A 25,912-nucleotide genomic window follows, 5' to 3' on the forward strand; every position below is an offset into this window, starting at 1 on the left:
TTCCCTAAATGGCTGATGTGAAAATTAAGAACTTGGCATTCTGATATATAAATTGGTTAGCTACCTTGTGAGTTGTTTAGCATTAAACGGTTCCTTGGTTCCTGAGCATTCCTGGTTAAACAGGTGTTTCCTCACCCGAGCAGTCAGCCATCAAGTTGCATTTTCTCTCTCTCCTCTGTGAACACTGTAATTTCATTAGGTAATGACCTAATGAAACCACTGGACTAATTAACAGTTTTAAGGCCTTGGCTTTTCCTGTTTGGGGGTGGGGGTGTGGTGTGGGGAGGCAGATTCTTAGAAGTGATTTCTGTTTACAATATTTCTGAATATTTATTCTTATACCAGTGGATATCCTCTTCTCTCACCCCCAGCCCTGGCAGTAATATTATTTAGAACTGAGAGCATTTATCAGAAAATAGGGATCACAGTTATGCCTTCCAAGAATAGCTGTCTTTGTGGAACATAACTGCAGATGAGCTCTTTCGGGAAATGCTAACGGGTATTTCTGATGCAGGTTCAGTCACCTGTGGACTCCGCCACAATGTCCCCAGTCGAGAGGACAGCAGCCTGGGTCCTGAACAATGGGCAGTATGAAGAGGACGTGGAAGAGACTGAGCAAAATCAGGACGAAGCCAAGCATGCTGAGAAGGTAGGATGTAGTCTGCGCTTATTGACTTACTGTCCCCACTGGTAGACCACACACAGGGTCATCTAGTCAGGAACGTGATCTCCCCAAGTTCAGCTCCACCTCTTATGTTAACCCTTCGATGCATATTCATGTATATTATTTCAGTAGTGGCTGCCTGTGAAAATATGCAGAGATGTCCATCAAGTTGACATCAAGCTCTAGTGCAAGGGGAGAATGCATTCTAATATATATTTTGTTTTAATATGGGTTCCCTGAATTTCAAGAAAATTCTGTTATTCATTTCTAATCATTTTAAGTGAATATTTCGTGTTTCTGTATAACTAAACACATCCAAAATTACCCTTGGACTAGACTTCCTTTCTATATCTTTGTAGTGATTTTGCCTTTTTTTGTTTCCTTTTCTCCTTTTCTGGATAAAGAATTTGTAATGCTATAGATGATTTTTAAAAGACATCAACATCAAAAGAAAAAAACTGAAAAAAAAGACATTAACTATTGCTTCAGTTTTGTTAAGAAAAGTTGACATGAAGAAAAAGGATTATGACACAAGAACCATGATGTCATGTACAGCATTATCTCATTTAATTAGCCAGACAACTAGCTTCTGTTTATCAGCATAATCCTAAAAGCTGTGCTTATTGATGCAGTCTGCCTCTTCAGACTGTGTAAGAACTGTCATCTTTGACCTTCTGGATTAATAAGCATAGTGTAGGACCATGACATTGGATAGGCAGAAGCTAATTGTCCAATTGTTGATTAAATGAGATATGACATGAAAATACATTGCATTTTACAAAGCAACATATAGGTTTATCATTAATGACTAACAAATTTGAGTAGACCATATACAAGAAAACTTAATGCTTCTTACCTCATCCAGAAATTTGACATTCCAGTTATTCAGACCCCAACCACAGTAGCTTCAGTACAAAAAAGGACCAGGTAACCAATTGAATTCTATGAAACTTGAGTGAGAGTTTGTTATATAAAACTTTGGTGAGAAAACAGGCGTATATATGTGTTCCAACAAGCAGTGGCAAATTGGGCAGATGAACAGCATCATAAAAGTGGGCCAAGAGGCAGTGTTAAAGAACACGTGGGCCTTTTGCTTAGAGCCTGTGACCTGAGTGTTACGCTTCCGTGGACAGGGAGGAAGCAGCAATAACATATTGTGCTATAAAAGTATTGATTTAGTAGCTTGTCAGTACAGAAGTGCTGCTTGCTCTTTAAAGGGCTGATTCTAAGGGTGAAAGAATGGCAATCTGATGAGTCAAGCCATGTCAGAGATCCTACAACACAGGAGATGCTACAGAAGCCTTTCTCTTGTAGACAGCTGGCTTTTGGCTTATTTTAAGCTTCTAAGTGCCTGCCTGGCCTTCTTTTTTTTTTTCCTGTTCCCGTTGGATACCATCACAGATTGGTATTGATGTGGCTTGCAGCAACCTCTAGTTTAGTGTGGAGAATGATATATAAATATATACATTTGGAATGCAGAGTTAAGGAGGCAGGCAGAGCTCCATTACCATATATGCCTGGGGATCATTTTGAAGAGTATCAGCAGCCATGGAATGGCTGCTCACGCAGCATCCAGCTATACTGCTTAGGGTTTGATAAAAAAAAATCAATCACTGACATCTAAAACCAGGGTAGCTCTAGTTTTTCTCTCCTTGTCTTTGGCACCTCTTCTCTTCTGCTCTCCCTGGTGGCTCAGATGGTAAAGAATCTGCCTGCAATGCTGGAGAGAGACCTGGGTTCTATCCTTGGGGTCAGGAAAATCCCCTGGAGAAGGAAATGGCAACTCACTCTGGTATTCTTGCCTGGAAAGTCCCATGGACAGAGGAGCCTGGCGGGCTGCAGTCCATGGGGTCACAAAGAGTCAGACGCAACTGAGCGACTAACACTTTCACTTTTCTTTGTCCTCTGCTCTAGTACGAACAGGAAATCACCAAACTGAAGGAGCGCCTGCGCGTGTCCAGCCGGCGACTCGAGGAGTATGAGCGCCGGTTGCTAGTGCAGGAGCAGCAGATGCAGAAGCTGCTGCTGGAGTACAAGGCCCGGCTGGAGGACAGCGAGGAGCGGCTGCGCAGGCAGCAGGAGGAGAAGGACAGCCAGATGAAGAGCATCATCAGCAGGTCAGAGGCCGCCTGGGAGCGGACGTGGGCTGGCTCGGGGCACGAAGAGGCGGGATGATGGCTAGAGGGTCCTAAAGCAAGCACTGCGTGTCCTCCGTGATACTCTCTACAGGGGTGAAGGCTGGCTGTGTCTCTTACACTTTTCCACATGTGAGACCTTAGTGCACTTCCTCTGAGGTAGCCAAATTTTCTTTAGTTGTAACAATCAGAAACAGTTAAAACTTGGTGACTCACTTAAGAGGTCTTAGAGCAAAACTGAATTTTAAAAGTGTCAGTATCCAGCGTCCAAGACTAATTTAGATTTTTACAAGTCCAGAGAGGTCTAAGACACTGCACATCTTTAGAGCCAGAGAATCAAGGCAGAGGGCCAAGGACGTCCGAGGAAGACCAAGGGAGGGGTGCAATTTTACGAAACACTACATAGCACTGACCGTGGGCCAGGCACTTCTCTAAGCACTTTACAAATAAAATTTGTTTACTCTGTTACTGATAATTTGTTTAATGCCAGCCTCTGAGGTCAGCATTATTATTCTTCTTCTCCTCTTACAAATAAAGAAACAGGCAACAAATTCATTATGTCACTTGCCCAAGGTCACTTAGTGGTGCAACGGGTTTGAAGCCAGGTAGTCAAGCCCTAGCTCGATGCTCACAACCGCTGTGCTTCAGTTGTTAAGTGCCGTAGGCAGGTTGAAAGAGGTCTGTTGTTTTAGCAGCACAGAAGGATTTAGCAGTCTTACTGAGAGCCCTTCCATGGGGTTAAACGTCAGGGGATTAAGATATGAAATGCATGAGAAAAAAAGTAGACCTACTATGTGTCGCGTACACTCAGAAGACATTTAGCTGTTCAGGGGAAGGAAAGGTCAGCTGTCACAAAATAATGAGATTAAAAAAGGGTTTGATTTGTGTCAGTAGATTTGCTGTTTTAAAATTAAATAAGTTGTGCTAAGGAAAGGATCTGATAGAAGAGAGGGAGATAATGATGGTGAGAGTGCTACTGCAGAGGAGATGGAAACATTTGGGATCCAGTCCCAGGAGAGGCATCAGCTCTGAATGTCTTCTCCCAAGGCAGGTGAGAAGACAGAGCCTAGTGCAGATCTTGCGCTAGGAAGGAGTGGTAACGCTGAGCTGTCCTGAGTGTGGGTGTCTTGTTCTGTGTGTTAGCCTGCTCGCTCCTTGAAGCTGTTGGTCTCTCCTTCCCGCCCCATTCTAGGCTAATGGCTGTGGAAGAGGAACTGAAGAAGGATCATGCTGAGATGCAGGCAGTTATTGATGCAAAGCAAAAAATAATCGATGCACAGGTAAGCAGGTTCTCAGTCTAGTGGAAGCGACTGGTTTATCATAACTGTTATCTCCCAACTTCCCATCCCTTGCAAACACCAAGGCACATAACAGAAAATGGCTCATTGGAAAGTTCTCGGCATTACCTTTCAAAGACTTTTTTAAAATGTTTCTTTGCGACCTCTACGACCTTTTCCTTCCTTTACTGGTGACGAATCCATTAACCCAGCAAAGTTTTAGCCTGCTTTAGTACAGGTGCTCGACAAATCTCAACCGGGTGCATGACGGGGTTTACTTCTTTCCTTCTGGAAAGGAGGGCATTCTCTCGGGGGCACCTGTGAAAAGTCCACTGCATGTGTCTGGCTTGTGACCTCCACTGACCATTGCTTGGCTGTGACGTTCACGGTCTCGTCAGTCACGTCCACTGTGCCATCAGCCTCTGGCCCCAAACAGTAGTTGAGCTTCAGGGGAAAGACAGGGCTGCAGAAGGCACCCTGCCTTGTTATTCTTTTGGTTCCGTGACAGGCATCGGTGCCTGGGGTTCACTTGGCCGCCCTTCTCCATTGGTGCTGTGCTTGGAGAGCCTCTTACAGTTGATGAGATCAGAACCTGGGTGTCTGCTCCCTGTAGCTTCTACCTGTGATGCTAACGACACAATGATGGCCAGGGGCTCCTCACAGGTTCTCAGAGCAAAACCCAGGAAGTGTTTCTAATGCCTTTTCATCTTTTCAGTGCAAAACACGGTTGTATTTCTTAGAGTGAAACAAGTAACGAGAGGCAAGTGCCGTTTGGATGTGGCTGGTTTGGCCACTGAATATATCCCCTCCCTAAAGACCACCCAGGCAGGCTTGTGTTTCTCACCCTTAAGTATCATCTCACCGTTAGGTCTGAAATAAAAATGGGAGCAAGGCCTTTGTATGTCCCACTTTCTCCTCTCCCTCTCAGCCAGTATCAGTCTATGGTAGAACCACCCAGTATTCTTAAACACACATTCCATTCCCACTCAGGTTTCCTGACAGAGCTAATGTGGGATGGGGTACATTTTTCAAAGGAATAGGGAGCGAGGCTGAAAGCACCGCCGTGGAAAGTATGCGTCCTGGGCCTCGTCCTCCCTCATACACACGAGACCCGGAAGTCAAGTGCGAGTGCCAGTGCTCTCTTGTCAGCACAGTTCCCAGAAAGATTTGGACCCTTGAACTCTAGTTTCCAGATATTTAGACCTCTTAAGAATCAGAAGAAAGTTCTTAGTTGGTCCTTTCTTTAAATGTGTCCCCAGGGTGGATGACAGAGAAGGAAGGGTTGCAGAGACAAGGCTATCTCGACAGGCATTTATCCAAGAGGCTTAAGAGAAACAGCCTGGGTAAAGACAGTTTAGTCAGGAAAACTAGTATTGCTAAGTGTTCACTTTGGGATTTTTCAACATGAGAGAGAGTTCTATGAATAACTATACCCAAATAGATTTTCATTCTAATAAGATAATACAGATTGTTTTAATAATTTCCGCTGGTCTAAAACCATGGCAGCCTTAGCAAAGGGAGCTTAGGGGTGTCCCACTCATGGCTGTATGCATACAGTCCGATTTCCTAGTTGCCTGTTGAGGCAGCCTCATCATTAGCTTCTGAAGATTTCTATCCTACCTTGTCCCCGATTTTGACTTCTAGGTAAGATGGCTGGACATGAAGCAGGAGTCATAGGCATAGCAGGTGAAGGCAAAGGAGGGAAACAGATTCATCAGGGCTCAAAAGCTCTGGAAAGAAAGGGCCTTCTCTCAGTTAACAGGACGGTGTCACCATTCCAGAATGGGAGAACTGTTATCCTCAAAGCACTGGTCAATGTCAGACTTGCAGTCTGGCTAAACTAGACAATAGTTTGGATCCATACCTCAAGGCAATGGTTTTCAAATGGTTTGATTCTATGGACTATTTTGGTGGAACCAGAGGCACCTTCCATAGATCTCTTTCCAGCTGCTCCTCCTGACCACTCAACAACAAGGACTTCTGTCAGCTAATGGATCAAATCACGTCCAGGTTAGCTAAATATCATAAATTACACATTCAAACACAGGCATTACTGTATAGTATATTTTAAGAGGAGGCTCATTTTGGATCCCTAAAGCATACCTGAGGAGTCCATTAGACCACATTTTGAAAACCATCGCATGATGCCCAGCACAGATGATAAACACTAAAGCTAGCTTTTCAAAAATTATAATCCCCTTAAAAGGAAGGGGGTTCCCAATTCCAGCTGCTGTCTCACTGACACATTAAAAATCCTTTTCTAGCAAAAGACTGTGAAAATCCTTTGGTGTCCTTTGTAGCAAATGCCTCTTCCTCTGAAAGATTAAGTAACTTAACATCTTAAGTGTTTGATGGAGCAGAGCAACCCTTCCAGCAACATTTGCTAGAATGAGGACATGTTTTGGGGTGAAAGCTTCCCAGCGAGGTAATGCACGCTTACTTCCATGCCCCTGATACCTGCCTTGGTGCCACTGGCAGTTAAAAAATATTTCTGAAGTGAATTGCTTTCCTTATACTAGCATCGGGCCCAACACTTCCCAAAACAGGACAGGACAAGTACCCAGTGAATGGGTTTCCATCTCTCTCAGCAGCCATGTGCCCCTCCAGACCAGGCTTGTCCCTGAATTCAGCCTCTTCATCTCCTAGAGTCAGTTCATGCTCCGCAGCCCCCCTGGGGTCAGCCACTTTCTAACTGGAACTGGGAGATGATGAGTATTCCCCTAGTGACCCTGTCCTAGGAGATGAGATCCTGGTGATGGTACTAAGGGGTCATTTCTTAAACATCAGACCAGGGGCTGTGCTGCCTTCCACCCCAACCTCCCCCCTGCTCCAGGGATCTCTCCAGGTGACTCAAATGGAGAACAGAAAAGGGCGTCCTAGGAGAAGCGAGCAGCTGCCTAGTTACTGTTGCAAGTGATATCTCCACTGTGTTAAATTACAGGTCATAAATGGAGATGAGATTATGCAAACAGGCAAGTAACCCCGTCCGTCCGTTCTCTAGCTGAGCAGTTCCCAGCCCTGGCCCGATGCACTGGCCTCCTACACATTCCAGCTCCTGCACTCCCCACACTCAAAGCCCTTCCTGTCAGGCCGGAACTAGATTGCTCTGCCGTTCACGCCAGGCAGAATGAAAATGTCAAGGCATCTTTTGCCAACTGAACTTGACTTTCAAAAGTCCCTGTTTGATTTTTTTGTTTGTTTGTTTTATTTTGAAAGGTTGGCACTTGGAGGGGAAGTTACAAAAGGGAGTTTGTCCACTTGGAAGTTTTCAACTGTTGAATAAAAGGGTTGCTTGACTTTAGTTGTTACTCTTGCAGGAAATAAATAAATACAGCCATTCTTAGCCTTCTTTTTGACCCTTTATGAGTCAAATAATTTTTCATGAATGCCTAATTTCTTTGGGTCAACCCTAGAGAATCCTTTAGTCCTTAGAACTGAGACATTATAATTTATCCTAATACTGAAATACCTTCTTTTTTAATCATTTTGAGATATTACCAGTCTTTCTGCTCAGAGATCATTTCTAACCATAGTAGCGGGGAACATCATATCTGGTTCCCACCCCCTTTTCCCTGGTAGTCACCGGCCAACCCTTACTTCCTGACTTTTAAAAGATCTAAACTTGTTACCTCAGTAAACTCCATTGGCAGTAATTTTTTTTAAAATTATTATCTTTTTTAAAGCCTTGTAGTTCTTTATTTCTTTCAAGTTTTGCTTATCCTTAAAACAAGTTACCTTCCTAGAGTATAAATCTTATGCTAGATTTGTGGTTAATTAATAATGCTGATTTTTATATATATATGTATCTTACCCCCTGAGTTCTCTATCAGGGAAAGGAAAAAAAATTTAATGATATTAACAAGTGTGAGCTAGTTTTTTTTCATACTTTTGAAACTGATCACCAGCCCTGCTCCATATAGATTCCCACCCCACCCCCAAAAGCAGAAGATTAAAGGGAAGCCTTACCTGATGCTACTGTTGTATTGGGTTGGCCATAAAGTTCATTCAAGTTTGTGTACGCTGTTACCGAATGAATTTTTTGGCCAACCCAATATATGCTTTCTCCCTAAACGTCCCCCCAGGGCAGTGGTCTTCCTTCTGCATCTTGGGCAGCATGTTTCCCAGCAGAGCAGCGCTGCTCACAGCCGTGTGGAGCTACTCCCGTAACAGCAAGGAATAGCATCCATCACATGGACGTTTGTGTGTCCTCTCTAACCCTGACCATGACTCTCCTTACCATGCTTTTCCCTGAGCAGATGAAAACAATCCCTGGGTAGGAAACCTGTTTTTGGCTCTGGGGGGTTGTTCCTCACGTGTTTTTTTTTTTTTAATTGTTTTCTGGAAAATGGCAACTTCATGTTGGAAAGGTTCTAGAATGATTTACCTAGCTACTGAAGCTAAGATTAGGATTTCTCTCCTAGTCTTTGCAAAACTAATGATATTTTGATGGGATGATTTTTATTTTTATTTTTTAATTTAGATGAGTCTGCTTTTCTCTGATTGCCATTTTGTTCCTTCATTTTTTTTTCTCTTTTTTTTAATTCATGTATTCAACAGTGTTTGGTTCCAAGATGTTGGTTCTAAGGCTTTTTTTTTTTTTTTTTTTTTCCTTTCTGAGATTCAAAAGTAAAATGAAAGCAGTCTTCCTTATTGGGGAGCTCTCCTGGAGTACCTCTGAGCTGGAATGAGTCTAGGAGCTTGTGTTTTCTGTTTGTTTCCATGTGTTATGTTTCCGGCATCCCCCTCCGGCCACATCTCCCTTCCCACATTCAAATAACCCCTCGGTCTAGCTTTTGGCTGCTCCTCCTCCTCTCGCTGTCGCATCCTCACTTTGTCGGTGACTATAAACTGCCGCCATGTACTGTTTCAGTTTTGAGCACCACGTGAAATCTTTCCACATGTGACCGGTGTGCCCCTTTGGGGGCTGAGAACCCATAGATCACATGCACTTCTCCTCTGTGAAATGAAACCTCTGGTGCTTCTTTCTTTGCCACCTAATTCCTGTGTTTAAGTTTTGACCCAAAGCACTTACTACAGCAAAGCAGCTTGACACCTCTGTCTCATAGTCTGAATAACACATGGTGTCATTTTTATGTGACGTCTTAGGGTCCCAAGGGGTGATGAGTAACAAACCCTGCAATGCTGAAGGGGAAAAAGAAACACAAACCCACTGGGCCCAGGGGAAGCTGGCCTGACTCGGGTGCAGAAAGAGGCAGAGACGTTCCATTTGTCTGGGAAGCATCATGTGCACTGCTGTTTGATAGAAAGCATTAATTAGAACAGTCATTTGATAGAGCATTACGGCGAGTTGCCCACATGGAGCCATAATAAAGCCCCGTTTGGTGTGTTGTAGGAAAAACGGATCGTGTCGCTGGATTCGGCCAACACCAGACTGATGAGTGCGCTGACCCAGGTGAAGGAACGGTACAGCATGCAGGTCCGAAATGGCATCTCCCCCACCAACCCCACCAAGCTTTCCATCACGGAGAATGGTGAATTCAAAAACAGCAGCTGCTGACGGACGGGCCTCACAAATAGACAGACTGTGGGAGGAGACAGAAGGAAACGTCCCCACTCTCCTGTCCCCAGCCCTCTCCCCAGCCCCACCAGGTTTACAGAATGCCGCTGCTTCAGAACAGCAGGGTGGTGAGCAAGTCTGGAACGGAGAAAGGAACCTTGTCTTTCAGGGCATAAGGCTAAGAATTCCAAGGTCGACGCTTCCCCCACCCCCACCCCATGTCTCTGTGTACATAGGGAACTTAGTTCTGGGCCATGTACAGAAAATACCACTGTAATATACCCAAAGGAAGTTAATAATGTAGATTACCTTTTTAACTATTGCTATTTTTATTATCGTTGTCCTCTTGTTGAAAGCACTGCAGTTGTTAGAGGAGGAAATGTAGGAACTATGTACGTGAATGAGAGTTGAGCCCAGCCGCTCAGTAGGTAGAGACCACACATCTGTCTGATAGAGCACACGGTCCGCGACAGGACATGGTCAGAATGAATTTTTCAGGGATTCATCTGCCAGGTTAAAAGCCCCGCTCTGGTTCCCTTGTCCTGTAGGAAAACACGCAAATTACCAAGATCCAAATGAAACAGTTCATCCCACTGATCAAGCGGGACTGGTTCTACATGGACAGCTGATCTGCTTGGGGACACACTGTCCCAGAGGACACAGATAAGAGCTGTTGCATTGAAACCGGACTCTAGGAGGGGTTTTTGTTGAACTCCTGTTGATGTTCATTTCCTTCTGTCTGTAGCAGATGGAAATTTTTCCACTTTAGGTAGGGGTTTTTTTTTTTTTTTTTTAACTCCAGTTGTAATAAAAGGTGTTCTTTTTCCTCTTTAGAGTTTACAAAACTATAAATATCTGTGTCTCTAGAAACCATCTTCATCTTCACACACCCACTTGCCCTTTCCTCCCCCATGGTGGGAGCAGTCATCACCAACAGGGTTTACTCTCCCCTGGAGAGGTTATTCAGATCTACTGTCCATAAGCCATCCAAAAGAAACACCCTTTCTTCCGTACAGAAAAGGGCTAACCATATCATACTATAGCAGGAAGCTCTGAATAGTTCCCAATTAAAAATTTTTCTTCTATTTGTAAGTTACAACTCTGGTTTGGGATAAAGATTTTATCCAGTGTACTAGCAGGTCTCGGGGCAGGGTAATTTTATCTCAGTCTTTCACTTTTAAATTGCTTCTTCTTTTAAATTTGGACAAGAAATCTAAATCAGAAGCATTGCTCTCTTAAAAGTTGTGATTACTCTTAATGAAAAATAAAATACTGAAAGTGGGAGGACAGCGTATTCCAGCTGTTATTCCCATGCTCTTTGTATATTTGGCAATAATAACCCAGTCACTAGTTGTCATCCATGGCTTTATTGTAGGACAGAAACAGTTATGGAAGTTCATTTACTTCCTTTTTTTTTTTTTCCCCAGAGGTGTGAAACGTCATCTTAAATGCAACCTTGATTATCAGAAGTATGAAATGTTACAAGTTAGACAGATAGTATATAGACAAGTATATATACACATATATTCACACATATGTACATATAACTGCACAAATAGGAAAAGTTCCTGCCTTCTATGCTGTCGGATTTAATGTTACAAGGAGTTAGAATCTCATTAAGCAAGATCTAAGCAATTGCTTATATTGAGAAAGCAACCACATTTCTCAAGTAAGTTAATGATGTTTATTTTAAATGATAAACTTTAGGGAATTTTTTTTTTTTTTTTTAAGGGAGAGGAGAGAGGGAAAAAAACACCCGAGGAAGCCATATGCATGGAGTGAGTGTTTCCACATAACAGAGTACTTAGAACTACAAAGGGGACGAGAGAACATTTATCAGGTCCCCTTCTGGGTGACGCCCCAACAGAGTCACCAAGCTTCCCTTTCCACTGTACCGCAGACTTGCACTCTGACCTCTTAAGCACTGCCCTCCAGTAGATCTTTGTGTTTGACCTTGTATTTCAACAGCCTCACATGGCCCCTGACCCACAGTCTTTTGAAATATGTCCCCTCTGTAACATCCCCATTTCTGCCTGTCGAAGATCTAAAACAGGAGCTGCCTGGTGTGCTCATCTGATCTGCAGACATCAGGCCACATAGTTTGGCACTTGTGTGTTTTCTTGACCCCTGGTCATGATTTTATAAATTCTTAGCCCCTTTCCCTCCAAGTTGAGGGCACACTGTGACCAAAATCACTTATTTGAATAGGAAAAAAAAACTACCAATTCTGAAGCAGTGCTCAGTGTTGGGGGAGAGGGTATGTAAACATAGGTCTGTTCTTGTTTGTGACTATTTTCAGCTCTAGCCATTCTCTATAAAAGCCTTCAGAAAACCTGGTAAAAGAATGGTCAGCTTCAGTGGCCTTAAGTATGTATCGTTGGTGATGTCTTGCATTGAGGTTTGGAAGTTCTTGGGTAGTGGTTATGGATGACAGAGGTCTAATAAACTATTTTGGAGGGTTGGGGGAGACACACAAAACCAAATATGTTTTTTTTTTTTAATTTAAATTTATGTTTTTGATGGATGCAATACATCTTATCGGCATTATGTGAGCTTCTGAGATGGCTGCCTCACTTGGAAGATTAGATGCCCAAAATGTTTGTATAGCTTATGCAGCCCTCTGTTATTATCAGGTTATCTTGAATGAAGAGGAAAGAGTATACACAAATAATAAAATCAGAGGTAAGCTAGAAGTTCAGTGTAGTTGCCAGATGTTAAATTTTAGATTATCCTTTGAGCTTCTTCCTATCTGAATATTTTTTCTGAGTATTTGTTTAGAGAATGCTGCAGTCTTACAGAACTTATTCCAAAAGATTTTTTAAGTATGGAAAAAGTCAGCAACAGCCAATAATTTTTATGGAGGTATTGCTCAGTTGGCTTTTCTTCAGCCCAAATAAGTACACACCTCTGTTTTACTCAGAGGAGGTGCGTGTTTGAAGAGAAGTGGGTGGATTAAGATAGCACATCTTGCACGCCCTCTAACACCCAACACGTCACCGCGTGATGGGGTGCAGCGTGGACCAACGCTGGAGTTTGGAAATCAGATGAAGTGCTGGCAGAATGCTTGTCTAGCTGACAACCAGACTAGGCCATTAATAAGGACAACATTGGCAGGATTTAGGGAAAGAGCTTAATACTTCCCTTTTATTTTCACTGGAGCAATACGCTTTCTGAGCTGAAGCAGCAAGAAGTAATAACATTTCCTTCAGGTCATCGCATTCCGAGTGTCTGCAATACAAGCCCTGATGGAAGGGAGATTGTAACTCAGTAACTAAGACAAACACTCGACCACTTACTATGTTCCAGGCACTGTTACCGAGGTTCTGCTGGGCTCCAGGGCAGTCTGCTGTAAGAGAAGTGTGGTAAAGTGAGGTCCCCATGCTGCTGTAACTTGGCCTTTTGCACTTGTCACTGAATTGGTCAGAATTAGCTTTCTCTGGTCCACTTCTACCGTCTCCTATGATGGTGCTGGACAATGAAAGAAAAAGTAGGATTAACTATCTAGGACTGCTGTATCCCCTTGAGAATTAACTTGACTTCCGAGGTAAAGCTTTTTGGATCCCAGTCTGTTTACAGATCTGTAGCTCTGCCGACCCTCAGCTCTCTGTCTGGCCCCAGAGGTGCGCTGGGTTGAGAGCAGTTCTTTTTTGGAAGCCCCAGAGCAGGACTTTGCCATCAGGTGAGTTTGGTCAGAATTTGTTCTGCCTTCCATCTAGGTTCAGTTCTAGTCATCTCCATTTTGGAGTTTCTGAGAAGACTGGTTATGGGACTGAACTTGGGGAAGGAATCCTCCTTGGGATGACTGAAGGCCCCCGTGACCCTGACTAGAGTTGACACCAGGCTAGACTTGTCACTGGGCGGGACTCAGCGGCTCTGGAGCCCACTTCACAGCTTCCCTGGACTTTCAGCCACTTCTCCAGGGGCCATCTTCTACACATTATGGGCTTTCTTCTTCATTTCCCCTTCCCTTTTTCAAATCTAATAGTGAAATCTCCTGCTCACTTCAGCAGTAAATAGTTGCCTACGCACCCCCTACCAGAGGGCCAAGGATTTGGGATACTTTGGTTTTTTAATCAATATGTCCATTGAAAGGGCCTATTTTGTTTCCTTTTTTAAAAGCAAGATATGTTGGGGTGTTAAATTTTTAAGTAGACTCTCTGTGTTTGAGTGATTGTTGTTAGTTCTAGAAGCATTCTCTTGTCATGACCCAGTTATGAATGCTCTAGAGTTTAGGAAAGACAAAAGTGATGAAATTTGCATGAGGTAGAATAAATATCTTATGAAGAGTGAAAGAACCTGAGAAGATACATGATCCAAAAGGGTCTAATGCACAGCAGTCTTCTTCAAAGCCCAACGGGTTCAAGGAAACAGGAGGATTTATTCTCCTTTGCCCCATCTCAAAATATACGAGATACGTAGAAAGGCAGTTTCTGTAGAAACATGATGTGGGCACCCACGCAAAACACATGATTCTTAGGGCTTCCTTTTTCTGAATGTTAATCCATCTCATCAAGCAGTGATTCCCAAACGTCTTGAGATTTTTAGATTTTATGCCCTCATCTGTTAGATTGTATGACAGTGGTTCTTTCCTCTTTAAAATGTACCATATGTGTTATATGTATATATGTTAAAGTGACTTGAAATTGACTTGGTTTGACATTATCTCAAGAACCCAAGATAACATTATTGATACCTTGGGAAGTCATAGAAATAAAGTTGAATGTCACTGATCTGAGAGTAGAGTCCAGAAAGAAGTAGCTTTGGTTCCTGATCGGTTTATCCTCAGGTGTTTGAGTAAGGCTTGGCCATGAGCCACCCAAGGAGCCAAGTGGTGGTCTGCGTCCATATTTCAGCATGCATTTCAATTTTCTCCTCAGTTCTTAGTGTTCATTGCCTTTGTTTTTTCCCAGGAAATGTTTTAGTTTGAACCTTAAAACCAGATTTATATATTGTAAAAAGATTTTCACAGAGACTGTGTTTTAGGAGGCCTCAATCATCTGTGTGGGATGTATAAAAATTTAAGAATAAATATCATTTTTATGTCATTTCTACACTCCCAAGGGAAAATTTCAATTCCCAGCTCACCAAAAGGTTAAATACTAGTTGATTTAACCACTATCCTGCAGAAAATTTGAAATAGTAAAGGTTAAATTTTGACTGGTGCTTAGACATTTCCTCATTACATTAACTCAAGACAGCAGCATATTAACCTGAATCACACCTGTAAGGAACTTACCTTCTAAATTTGACTTTGTTCTTCATCTCCAGGGCCTTAATAAGAGTGTGTTAAAACACATGACTATTTTACAATGATAGCTCTAAATAATTTATTTTTTATTTCAAGAAAGAAATACACGTTAGAGAAACAAAACCCAAGATTTTATTTTATTTTTAAAGCCATATTTTTGTGCTAGTAGCACTTAGATTGTTCCATATGTGAGATCCATATCAGCATTTCATTACCTGGGTTTGTTCTAAAAGAAGATTTATTTTTGTTCTGTGAATAATTTTTGACAGTTCTTGTACATGTACAGATATAGATACGTTTGAGGTCTTTTATTGATATTCCTATGAAGAATACAAATAAACTTTAACTTTAAACATTTCAGACTAAGGTTGCTACTGTATTTGACATATTACTGTTTGATTTCTAGCATGTCATCTGGGTGATTAGGACACTTGGAGAAGAACCAGTAACAAAATCTATGTAGGAATATTATGCTGAAGGTATATTTTAACATGAAGAACAGCATGTCTTAGAATTTCCCAACTTAGAGGGAAAAAATATTTAGCTGAAGGGCAAAGATAACATGCATCATATTGTAACAACACCCTTAAAAAGCTCCTCATTCTGGAAAATTTGAAATCTCTTTACCAGCTTGTAACTGAATAGAAAATGGAAGGATAACCCTACTGAGCACTCCAGACCAGTACTGGCCTCTCTTAATTCCTCAATAGATTAACAGGGTTTATTTCAGGGTAGTGTTGTTTAGTTGGGACTTTTTTGCTGCTGTTGTTCTTATTTGCTTATTATTCTCAAGGTTGTTATTTCCACATTACCCCCATCTTCTGCTTACCTATTTCATTCTTTAAAACCCCAAGATGCAGGTCCCATAAGCAGTTTTCTTACATGCTAAGTTTAGTTCTGAAATTCCACCAGTTAGCCTCCTCACATATCTAGCTACTTCTTCTATTCTACTAGGAATTAAAAGACTAAAATTCACTCAAAATCCAGAGAAAATTGTGCAAGGTCACAGTAGACGTGTTATTTTTTGTTCACTTTGAAGCCGACCCATTTCAATCTGAATTGCTCATGACCTAATGTAAGTTTTAAGACGTCTTGGATCTGAAAGATCAAAAAGGGAGAAACTATCATTGATGCTATCTTGGGACCTTCCAGTCTTAGCCCTTAACTGTCCACCCGTCTACCCTTTATGTCCAGCCATACGCTTTACTTTTCTTAGCTTCCTTCCAGCTACCTGCCTTTTGTTGTTAGTGCCTTCAACAATAGGAAAGTACATAAATCAAGTTTGTTAGACCACCACTCCCCGCCCACACACACACACAGTTTAATGATAAAGGGGCCTAAAACAAATGACTTAATCAAGAATTCTCAATCCTGACTGTTCATCAGAATCACTTGAGATCTTAAAAAAGTGAACGTGGAGATGGGCCTTTAGGCCCTCCACTGAACAATTAGATGGAGACTCTAAGGACTGGACCAGGGATTACCCAAGGGATTCTAAATTCAGCCAGGTTAATGACCGCTGGTCATATCTTGCTCTGAGCACTGTGTGTGTGACTGTTACAATGTTCCTTCCGTCACCGTCCATGGAACTGGGTAAATTGGCTGTAGGTGTTTTTTTTTGCCTCCTGTTTGGGATGTTAAATGCTGGTAAAAATGATAATATGTACTCTACCTTGTCCCTGCCAATTCCATCCTTTAAATATGTGATAGAAATTCTCTCTGTTAATATAGGATAGCCATATTCCAACAAGAGTGACCAAAAGCTGGAATTTCCCATCTTGACCCCAATCTTCCCATTATTGGTTTTAATTTAAAATAAAATGTAGATGGTTTCTGGTTTGGAACCCCGTCCCCTGACCCAGAAAAGGGGGAGGCTACCTTGACTTTTGTAGATTTAACACTCAGCACTGCAGTCTTATTACTTGAACTTTTACTAAAAACAATTTTATCGGAAGCCAAATTGCATCATTTGCAACCTCTTCTTCCTTCAGTGAGGGCTTCCCTGGCGGCTCAGATGGTAAAGATTCTGCCTGCAATGCAGGAGATGCAGGTTCGATCCTTGGGTCAGGAAGATACCCTGGAGAAGGGAATGTCTATCCACTCCAGTATTCTTGCTTGGAAAAGTCCATGGACAGAGGAGCCTAGTGGGCTATAATCCATGGAGTCACAAAGACTCAGACACGAGTAAGTGACTAACACTTGCCTTCAATAGAAAAATGCACCAAAAGCTCTCCAGTTTCCTCCCCACTGCCAGGCAGACACTTGTGCCCATATACACACACACACACACAACCACTCTTCCTAGAAACTTCCATTTTTGAGATTTTTGAATGAATTGCCTCTGTGCTGTTTCTTTGGCATATGAGTAAACTGCAGTAAGCTAACAGATGGATCTCAGTCTGTTTCCTTGTCTGTAAAATTGTGATTTTGGCTAGATAGCCTACGAAGAACTTTAGCTCTGACATCTTATGATTATTATCTGATATCACTGAAAAATGTGCCGTTAGGTCATATCTGAAAATCACTTTGGGGCTTTTGTCACAATATTTAGGAACAGTTCTTCCTCGTCACAATTTCCTGTCTCACGATACTTTTAAAAAATAGGAGAGGATAAACAAAAGCCTGGAACAAATGTATATTCAGAATAATAATTTGATAATAATAATATTTAATGTTTATTGAGCACTTCCTATGTGCCAGACAATTTCCAAAGCACTTTTTTTATGGAATACTTCATTTAATCAAATACCAACCATATGAGTTAGGTATGGTTGTTCCTAATTCATGAGGAAACAGGTTCAGAGAGACAAGTTTAGGTGCTCCAGGTCACACCACTAGCAAGTGCAAAGCCATCATCCAAATTTGGGTCCTTCTGACTATGCTGTATAGACTTTTTTTTTCTAAGAGCTCAGGAAAAATGTTAGAAAAGATCCGAGCATGTGAACCAGCCTTCATGATGAACCAGAGCCAGAAGGATGGCAATGGCAACAGATAAGCTCATTCTTCAAGACTATTTCTCCATTATTGGCTTTGACGGGATGGCTTTGCATTGTCAAGTCATCTGACTGATCAGAATTAGAGGACAGAAGTCTCACCTCACTCAGAAATTGGTCTTTCATGTCTTCTGGGTCCATCAGAACCGGGATGAGAAAATCTGCTTTGAGGATTCCAAAGAGTTGCCCTGAAAAAGAAAGTATTACCTGGATCAAGGCACATTATCTCATTGCCATCTGAAAACTTTACATTCTTAGCGGTCAGGGAGTGCCCACTGGACACCATAGGGGCTACATGGTGATGTAGGACTTTAAAACGAGAAGAAAGAAACCAGCTAGTGGCCAAAAGTAGAGAGTTTCATGAGTTGAGTAACTGCTGCTCTCCTCCCATAACCTGGCTACCCTCAGGCAGTTATTTCCTTTGCTGGCTCCTGTATTTTCCTCCTTTAAAAAAAAAAAAAATTTTTATCTTTGGTGGGGTGGGGGGATGCGCCATGCAGCTTGTGAGTCTTAGTTCCCCGACCAGGGATCAAACCCTGGACTGCCAGGGAATTCCTTTTAATAAAATTATCAAGTAGATTGTTCCACACTATGCTGGAAATATTCACCTCTCCCTGGACCCACATTTATAAAAGCCAACTCTACACCAGAAAACTCTTAGATTCTCCGAGCCTATAAACAAGCCCAGCCTTTGGCCCTGAGCACTGCAATCATAGGAACTAAAGCATCATACAGGACCACCTTATAAAGTTAATAAAGCACCTCACTATCTCTTTGGGTACTTGAACAACCCTGTGATGAAGGCAGGTCATTTTTACTACATTCCTTCTGCAGATGAGAAAGAGGAGATTTGCTCCCTGAGCTTCCACAGTCGTCAGGGAGCTAACTCTAGGATCCTCACCCTTGTTCCCTTCCCAACATGTCAAGCTGTCTTTCATAGAAAGGTCTCGAGTGCCCCATGCTGAGGAGTGGCTGTCCAGATTTAATTGATTGGTTGTTAAGAGTGAGAAACTTGGTAGCCAGAAGCAGTTAATTACCTGGTTTCAGTGCTGGAGTTTTTTCCGTAGATTCTGGGTGATTAGCTGAGCTCCAGTGTTGGGCTTGAGTGGCAGGAGCTGTGCCTGTCATATTGGTGCCACTCCTTTCACTTGTCACAGCTACAAGAGGGGAAAATAAGAGAGTTATTGCAAATACAGCCAGGAGCAAGGTGGTCAGAGATGGGTAACTGCCCCTGAGCTAGAAGACAAGCCTGGGCGGCCACCATCCTACAGAAACCATCCCGTGTGGGAAGCTCAGTCCTTCCCAGACCCTTCACTTACTCCACAGGCTCATGTACCCCGTGTCTACATCATCATCCCTCATAAAGTGTCTCTGATACCAGGATTTGTGGGGCTTGGGCAATATTATATCTCCTCAGTGTCAAATGTTTATTTTTAGTAGCTCCTACGCCAAGCCCAATCCCACTATGTGGTCTGCCAGCTACACAGAGCCCCACCATGGTACCCAGGGACCCCCAGCATCTCCATCAAGGGGTAGCACCTCAAAGTACATATTCCAAAGCCTAGCTCAGCAACCCCCTCACCCCCTTTCTGGTTGCCCATCCCCTGAGGCTCTCCAGCCAGAGATGCCACATAACCCCAGCTGCTCCCTCCCTCCTCACTTGCTCTCACATTCAGTCACCAAAGTCCTGTCAGTGCCTTGCAGATGTCTTTTTTTTCAAATATGGAATATTTGAACCATATTGTTTTGTGATATATTATTGTAAAGTATTTAAGTAAAAGTGTCCCCTCCCCTGACCCAGGGACAACCACTATTAACAGTTTGCTATAGAATATCCTTCACACACTTGAATTTTTTAATTTGAATGCATAAAGATCTACCTTATTCTCTTTCAAGGCTGCATAGTATTTCATTGAATGTACATAACTTATTTAATCAATCTGCTTTCAATGGACATTAGATTTCACCTCCAGTTTTTCAGTGTAATAAACAATGCTGCAACAAGCAACCTGTGTGTGGCATGTACGCGTCAATGTGTGTGTGCACCTTGTACTATTATTTCCTTAATAAACTGCCAAGGGTAGAATTTCTGTATGAAAGAGTATGCACATTTCAGAACTGACACGCATTACAAGAATGGGAACACCAGTTTAATGCACTACCCAGCATCTGAGAGTGCTGATTTTCTCACATTCTTATCAGCATTATCACTCCAAATCGTTGCTAAACTGGTAAGTTAAAAAAAATAATAATGTAAATACATTTTAATTTGCATTTCTGTGATTCAGTGAGCAAAGCTGAGCATTTTGCAAAATATGTTTGTATTTATATTTCTTCAGTTAATATGACTTGCAAGCAATGTGAAATCAGCTCCAAGTCCCTGCTCACTCCACTGCTCCAGTTCTGACCTCGACTTCACTCTCCCAGACTGTGCAAGTCTTTCCCCCCACACACACTTCCTGTGTCTCCACGTGCCCTCTTCTTTCCCCACCCAAAGTATTCTACGTTTCTTTAGTGACTTGAGTAAGTTTTGTGAAGTCCAGGAGCACAGAAGGCAGGGAAACACATATTCTTGTTGCCTGAATGTAACCATTGTTAACATTTTCACACATTTTCTTCTAATCTTTTTTCTGAGCACAGTTGATGTTTCCTTTCAGAGTTGTTGTGACTGTGTTACATGTGTAAGGTTGAATCATCTTTTGTTTTCCTTTAGCATCCTGACACAGGCATTGCCCCTGTCACTATTACTGTCATCATAACCACCTTGCTTCTGTTGACTACAGATCTGAGCATTGTGCTGCCTTGCTAAGAAAGCTCTGATGGCTCCACTGACTGCAGGATACAGTCCTTCAGAATTTGGCCCGGTCCACCTCTTCCCCCTCATCCCTTGATTCGTGCGTGATTGCCTGCTAAGTCGCGTCAATCGTGTCCCACTCTTTGCAACCCTGTGGACTGTAGCCCACCAGACTCCTCTGTCCAAGGGATTCTCCAGGCAAGAGAATCGCAGTAGGAGTGGGTTGCCATGCACTCCTCCAGGGAATCTTCCCAACCCAGGAATCAAACCCAAGGGTCTTATGTCTCCCACTCTGGCAGGTAGGTTCATTACCACTAGCACCACCCGGGAAGCCCTCATCCCTTGCTACTTCCCTTCCAAATATGTGACAGACATTCCAGTCACCTCAAACTGCATGTTTTTCCCGCACACGTTCACCATCTACCTGTCTTTGCTCATGCTGTTCCCTCTGCCAAGAAGAACCTTCTAGCCTTTGCTGCCTGATGAAATCCTCCATTACCTTCTGTCCATCGACCACCACCTTTCCAGACAGAATGCATGAGTCATTTTCCTGTCAAGGCTCTTGGTTCACCCTTCTGGGGGCAGTACTCATCAAAAACTGTCCTAGTTATCTCTATTAGCCCTTATTAGACTAAACTCTCTTAAAAACAGGAAACAGGTTCTGCTCATCTTGGTATCCATTGCCTTGTTCAAAACAGGTACTCGGGAAAGGATTGTTGAATTAAATCATCTACCGGTATGCAAAACACTATCCTAGCCCTGGGAAAGATACAAAGAGGCATAAAAGATAAAACAGCCCCTACCTGTGAGATTTCAGTTAATAATTCATAATGGTGATCATTCATAATCATTTATAATTAATAAAATGAGAATGAGGCCAACCCTGTCTGTTGAGTCAAGTAAGGACAGGGATGAGAGACTGAATGAATCACTAAGTATTTACTGAATTGAGATTAGAAACAACTACCATTCATTGAATGTCTGCCAGATGCCAGGCACTGAACGATACCTCGTGACATCTAGTATTTTTCTTTAAAGATGAGAAAAATGTTGGGAGAGGTTGGGAAATTTGCCTAAGACCACACAGTAAGTAGAGGACCCAACAGTCTAACCCTTGACTGTTAGCCTCCTCTAGCCAAAATATAATTTTCCTCCCCTAGATCGCCCCACCCTAAATTATTATCCAGGGAGCATGAGGGGGTAAACGGTCCAGCCGGTAAACTCACTCCCCCATGGAATGATCTGGAAGATACCCAGAGAGTGGAGACGTGGCCCAACACACACACCCCCACCCCCTCAACCTCCCTGACTGGTGGCCCGGGCATGGAAACTAGGACTTGGTCTCCCCAAAGGAGGAGCCGGGCTCCAGGCCGGGGTCCCCAACCCCCGGGCGGGCGGGCACCTGTGTCGGGCCATGGCCGGCTGCCAGCTGTCCCCGGGCCTGCGGCCTGGCTCTGGGCTGGCCCTTTCCGGCGCATGTTTGTTCTTTGGAGCACAGCTGAGCTCCAAGGCTCCGCGGTGCTTTCTTCTGTCCCCGGAGGTTCGGCACCGCTGGACCCGCTGGATGTGGCCGCCCCGGGAGTCGCCGTCACCCCGAGGTGAGCCGAGGCCCCACGGGTGGAGCCGAGCGAGGGGCCCGCTGCGTCCTCCTGCGGCCTCCCGGGCCCACCCTGGGTACCGGAGTCCTCCGGGGGTGCGGGGCCTGGAGCAGGGCTGGAGGTGGAGGCCAGGGGGGTCTCGGTCACCCCCTGAGGGACAGTGGGGCTCCTCCAGTGGACCAGCTCCGTGGGGCTCGGGGTAGGGGTCGGCGAGGAGGCCGGGGGCGCAGGACCAAAGGACATGTTCTGGGTGGTGACCGGCAAAGTCCAGGGCCCTCCGTCCAGGGGGATTGGGACGTGGGCCGGAGGGCTCGGTGACGCTGTCCCTCTGGGCTGGGGTGCGGGAGGGCCTGCGGAGGCGGAGGTGCTGGGGCCGAGGGTGCCGGAGCTCAGCTCGGAGGGCTCCGGGCTGACTTGCTGTGGGAAAGGCCCTGCAGAAACCCGACCTTTCATGGCGTCCGCGGGACCGAAGCTGGTGCCTACGGCAGAGAGAAGGCTTCCCTGGGGCTCCATGGCCCTGCACCTGCAGCCGCCGGGCGGCTTCTCCTCGCCTGGCCCTGCACACCCGTGGCAGACAGGGCGGAGCCCGGCGGCGGGCAGGGGAAGCTCCTGAACCCGCCTGGTAGAGCCTGGGTGACCAGCGAGCCCCCGAGCATCTCAGCCCAATCCCTTGTTCCTTAGCAGCTCACAAGGCCCCCACCCCCACAGGATCCAGGCCTCCCGGCTCAGCCCTAAGCATCGCCTTCAGACCCGCTCCATTCCCTTTGCAGGCTAACTTCAAAACCACCCCCTCCAGGAGATCCTCGGATAATTACAGGAGCTGGAACAATCCCCTTCCCTGTGTTTCCCACCAGGCCTGTGACTACACAGGAAGCACTGCCTGTCAGGAGCCCTCCTCCTGCTGGCTGTCAGCCTTCAGAACAGGCCCTGCCTTTGCCTTGTGTCCCCGGAATTAATAAAGCTCTGTGTGTCCACGAGCTGGTCTCCTTGCTCTGTGTCCTCAAAAAGGGCAACAATACCTTTGTCTGATGTCCGACTCTGTAAAGATGCCAGAACTGTGATTTTTGCCCTCAATTATCCTAGTTTGCTTCTGAACTCACGGGAAGCAAAATGAGGTAATAGCTGTGAAAATGCTTCAGGAATTTTAAAACGCTAAAGGCACACTATCCCTGTGATTCCCAGCCATGTCCCCACACACGGTCCCAACAACTCAGCTCTCATCTTCTCTCCTCCCAAAGAAGGGATTTGACGGGCACCTCTGTTGGGCTTCCCAGTCTGGATGCTGGACCTCAGAGGCCTATCTGGTGATTTTTCCTCAGGAGCACTACGCAGCTGGGCAGTGAGAGGATCTTCCCCTTTTCCTGTCTCTTGACCTCACCAGAGAGACTACACAGCCTTTCACGGGTCCCCTGGCCCAGGAGCTGCAAGGCCAGTGGCCTCATTCAAGGAGGGAGGTTGATGGTAACCGAACCCTCCTCCTCTGAACCCCAGCTGGCCCAGCAGAGTGAGGGGCCAGGGAACTGCTGCTCCGGAAGTGGCCCATGGTTGCCGCCCAGGCGGCTCACCTCTTTTCCGGCTCCTTCCTGGCCTTTTTAGGAGGATCACTTGGGACTCACCGTGTGCTACAGAATACAGTCCACCCTCTCCACATCCCAGGCCCTGGAGACCCTTGAATTCAGCCAAGAACAGGCTCAAAGCAACCCCATATGGAGCAGAAAACAGGGGAGTGTACTTGGCCTGGGCATCATCCCCATGGTCACTTCTGAGGAGGGCGTGTAGAAGAGCTGAGGGAGGGCTGCAAAATCCCGGTGTCCGATGGTGGGATCTGTAAGCAACGCCAACGGGGAGTGTGAGAGCAAGGCTGACATGGGGGAGCACACAGCAACCCCAGGTCTGCCACTCCGGACGTGCTGCTCCAGTGAGAGCCCCGCCAGACACTGACGATCAACCTCCCGTTACAGAAGCCAGCTCGGGAGGGCGCTGTCACAGGAGAGATCCCTTCACGATCTTTATTCTGCACAGCAGCTCTTCAAGGGAAGAACCATTGTTCCTGTTTTATAGATAAGGACCACTATTCTCATCAAATCCAAAACACAAAAAGAAACAGCCAAGAATGGGCAAAACCAGAGACAGAGATTAGTGGGTGCCAGGACTGAAGGTGGGAGAGAATGGAGGGGGGGACGCTGCTAAAGGGTAAGGAGTTTCTTATTGGAGGTGATACAGTTGTCCTAAAATTAGGTAGTAGTGATGATTGGGCCACCTGGGTTGTACTAAATCTCACTATACAGGCCACTTCCAAAGTGAATTTTAAGGACTGAACTATATCTCAATAAAACCAAAGAAAATAAGAAGGAAGGGACAAAAGAGAAGAAAAGGAGATGGAAAGAACAGTCAGGATGAAGCCTGTTGTTGAGGAGACATACCACACACACGATCCAGAATAACCAGGTAGGCCTCTGGCTCCCATGTGTTTGTGGTGACAACGACAGTAACAGTAGCTAGTATCTACTGGGCACTTACTCTGAGTCAAGGTCTCATCTAGGTCCTTTATATTCATTCTCACTCATCCTTCAAAGCCATCTTAGGAGGTGCATCATCAATGCCATTTTGGTTTTTTGCAGATGAGGAAAAGGAGGCTCAGAGATGCTGTTCACCTTATTTCTAGCAAGTAATAAAATCTGATTCCAGAGCCCACACTTTTAACCTCTTTGTTGCCAAATAAGTAATTTCCATTGCTAACTGCTAATGCCCAGAGACTGGATGGGGTCCGTTCTATTCTTTAAAGATCCCCCAGAATTAAATTAAAGCCTGCTCCAGAACTCTGGTAACCTACAGAATCTAGAAATACTTCCTTAGATCTATCCTCAACATCTCAAGCTGCCAAAAAAACCCATTTCTCATCCCAGTCTAGCCTTGGGTGGGCCGAGGGCCAGTGGGGGTGACTGTCACTCACCATCAAAGCAGATGAAGGGTTTCAGGGAAAAGCAGGTCACTGCAGAAATTCTGGGGGGGAAGCTCCAGTAGCTCCTGAGACCTGCACACAGTCCTGCCCCAAACTTAGGTGGCTGCAGCCAGGCAGGGACGCTGGAACCCCTGTCGCTGGACCACCTCGGAGACCCAGAGGCTGCGCTGAAGTAGAGGCCAATCCAGGCCTCGGTGTTACTCGTGATGGATTTCAAGTCCTTGTCCATCTCCTCAGTCACCATCTGCAGGTCAGCCAGGTCTGTGTGGTATCTGCGGCAGTACCCCACTGCCTCCAGCCACATCTTTTCTTGGTCAAATCGCTTGAAGAACAGGTTGCCCAGCTGAACCTCAACTGTAAGTAAAGAACATAGAGACCACAGGCCTGAGGTCCAGGATCTCTGCCGGCTCAGCCCTTATTACCCCTAGACACAGTCCCAGTCTGACCCTTGCCCTTACCCCATCCTCAGGTGTTAGGTTTGATGAAATCCATAATTTTATAGGCAGACTAAATACCAGATTGGGAGAATGAAGCAGCTGTCACAGCAGAAGCTGGGGAAAAGGACATGCATTAGGGAGAGCAAGGGTTAAGAACTAAGCTTCAGTTTATCTATCTGTACAACAGGGATGACCAACTTAGACAGTGTATTAAAAAGTAGAGACATCACTTTGACAACAAATGTCCATCTAGTCAAAGCTATGGTTTTTCCAGTGGTCCTGTATG

The 25,912-nt window shown here is 44.6% G+C and overlaps 1 protein-coding gene across 10 annotated transcripts in view; it reads left to right on the forward strand.

Annotated features, from left to right (window-relative positions):
- The window catches only part of RASAL2 (RAS protein activator like 2), a 397,250-nt gene extending 382,048 nt beyond the window's left edge, over positions 1 to 15,202 (forward strand). For 6 of the 10 annotated variants that reach the window (XM_027565430.1, XM_027565425.1, XM_027565428.1 and 3 more), the window contains 5 exons: positions 515 to 649; positions 2,579 to 2,781; positions 3,992 to 4,079; positions 7,018 to 7,048; positions 9,430 to 15,202. In XM_027565430.1, coding sequence (XP_027421231.1) covers positions 515 to 649; positions 2,579 to 2,781; positions 3,992 to 4,079; positions 7,018 to 7,048; positions 9,430 to 9,572 — 600 coding nt within the window. In that variant the 3' untranslated portion in view covers positions 9,573 to 15,202. The remainder of the gene's footprint in view (positions 1 to 514; positions 650 to 2,578; positions 2,782 to 3,991; positions 4,080 to 7,017; positions 7,049 to 9,429) is intronic. The other 4 variants (XM_027565431.1, XM_027565432.1, XM_027565426.1 and 1 more) reach the window with 1 other exon arrangement.
- The last annotated feature ends 10,710 nt before the right edge of the window (positions 15,203 to 25,912 follow it).

This window comes from Bos indicus x Bos taurus, chromosome 16 (genome assembly GCF_003369695.1).
Source record: "Bos indicus x Bos taurus breed Angus x Brahman F1 hybrid chromosome 16, Bos_hybrid_MaternalHap_v2.0, whole genome shotgun sequence".
Taxonomy (NCBI): Eukaryota; Metazoa; Chordata; class Mammalia; order Artiodactyla; family Bovidae; genus Bos; species Bos indicus x Bos taurus.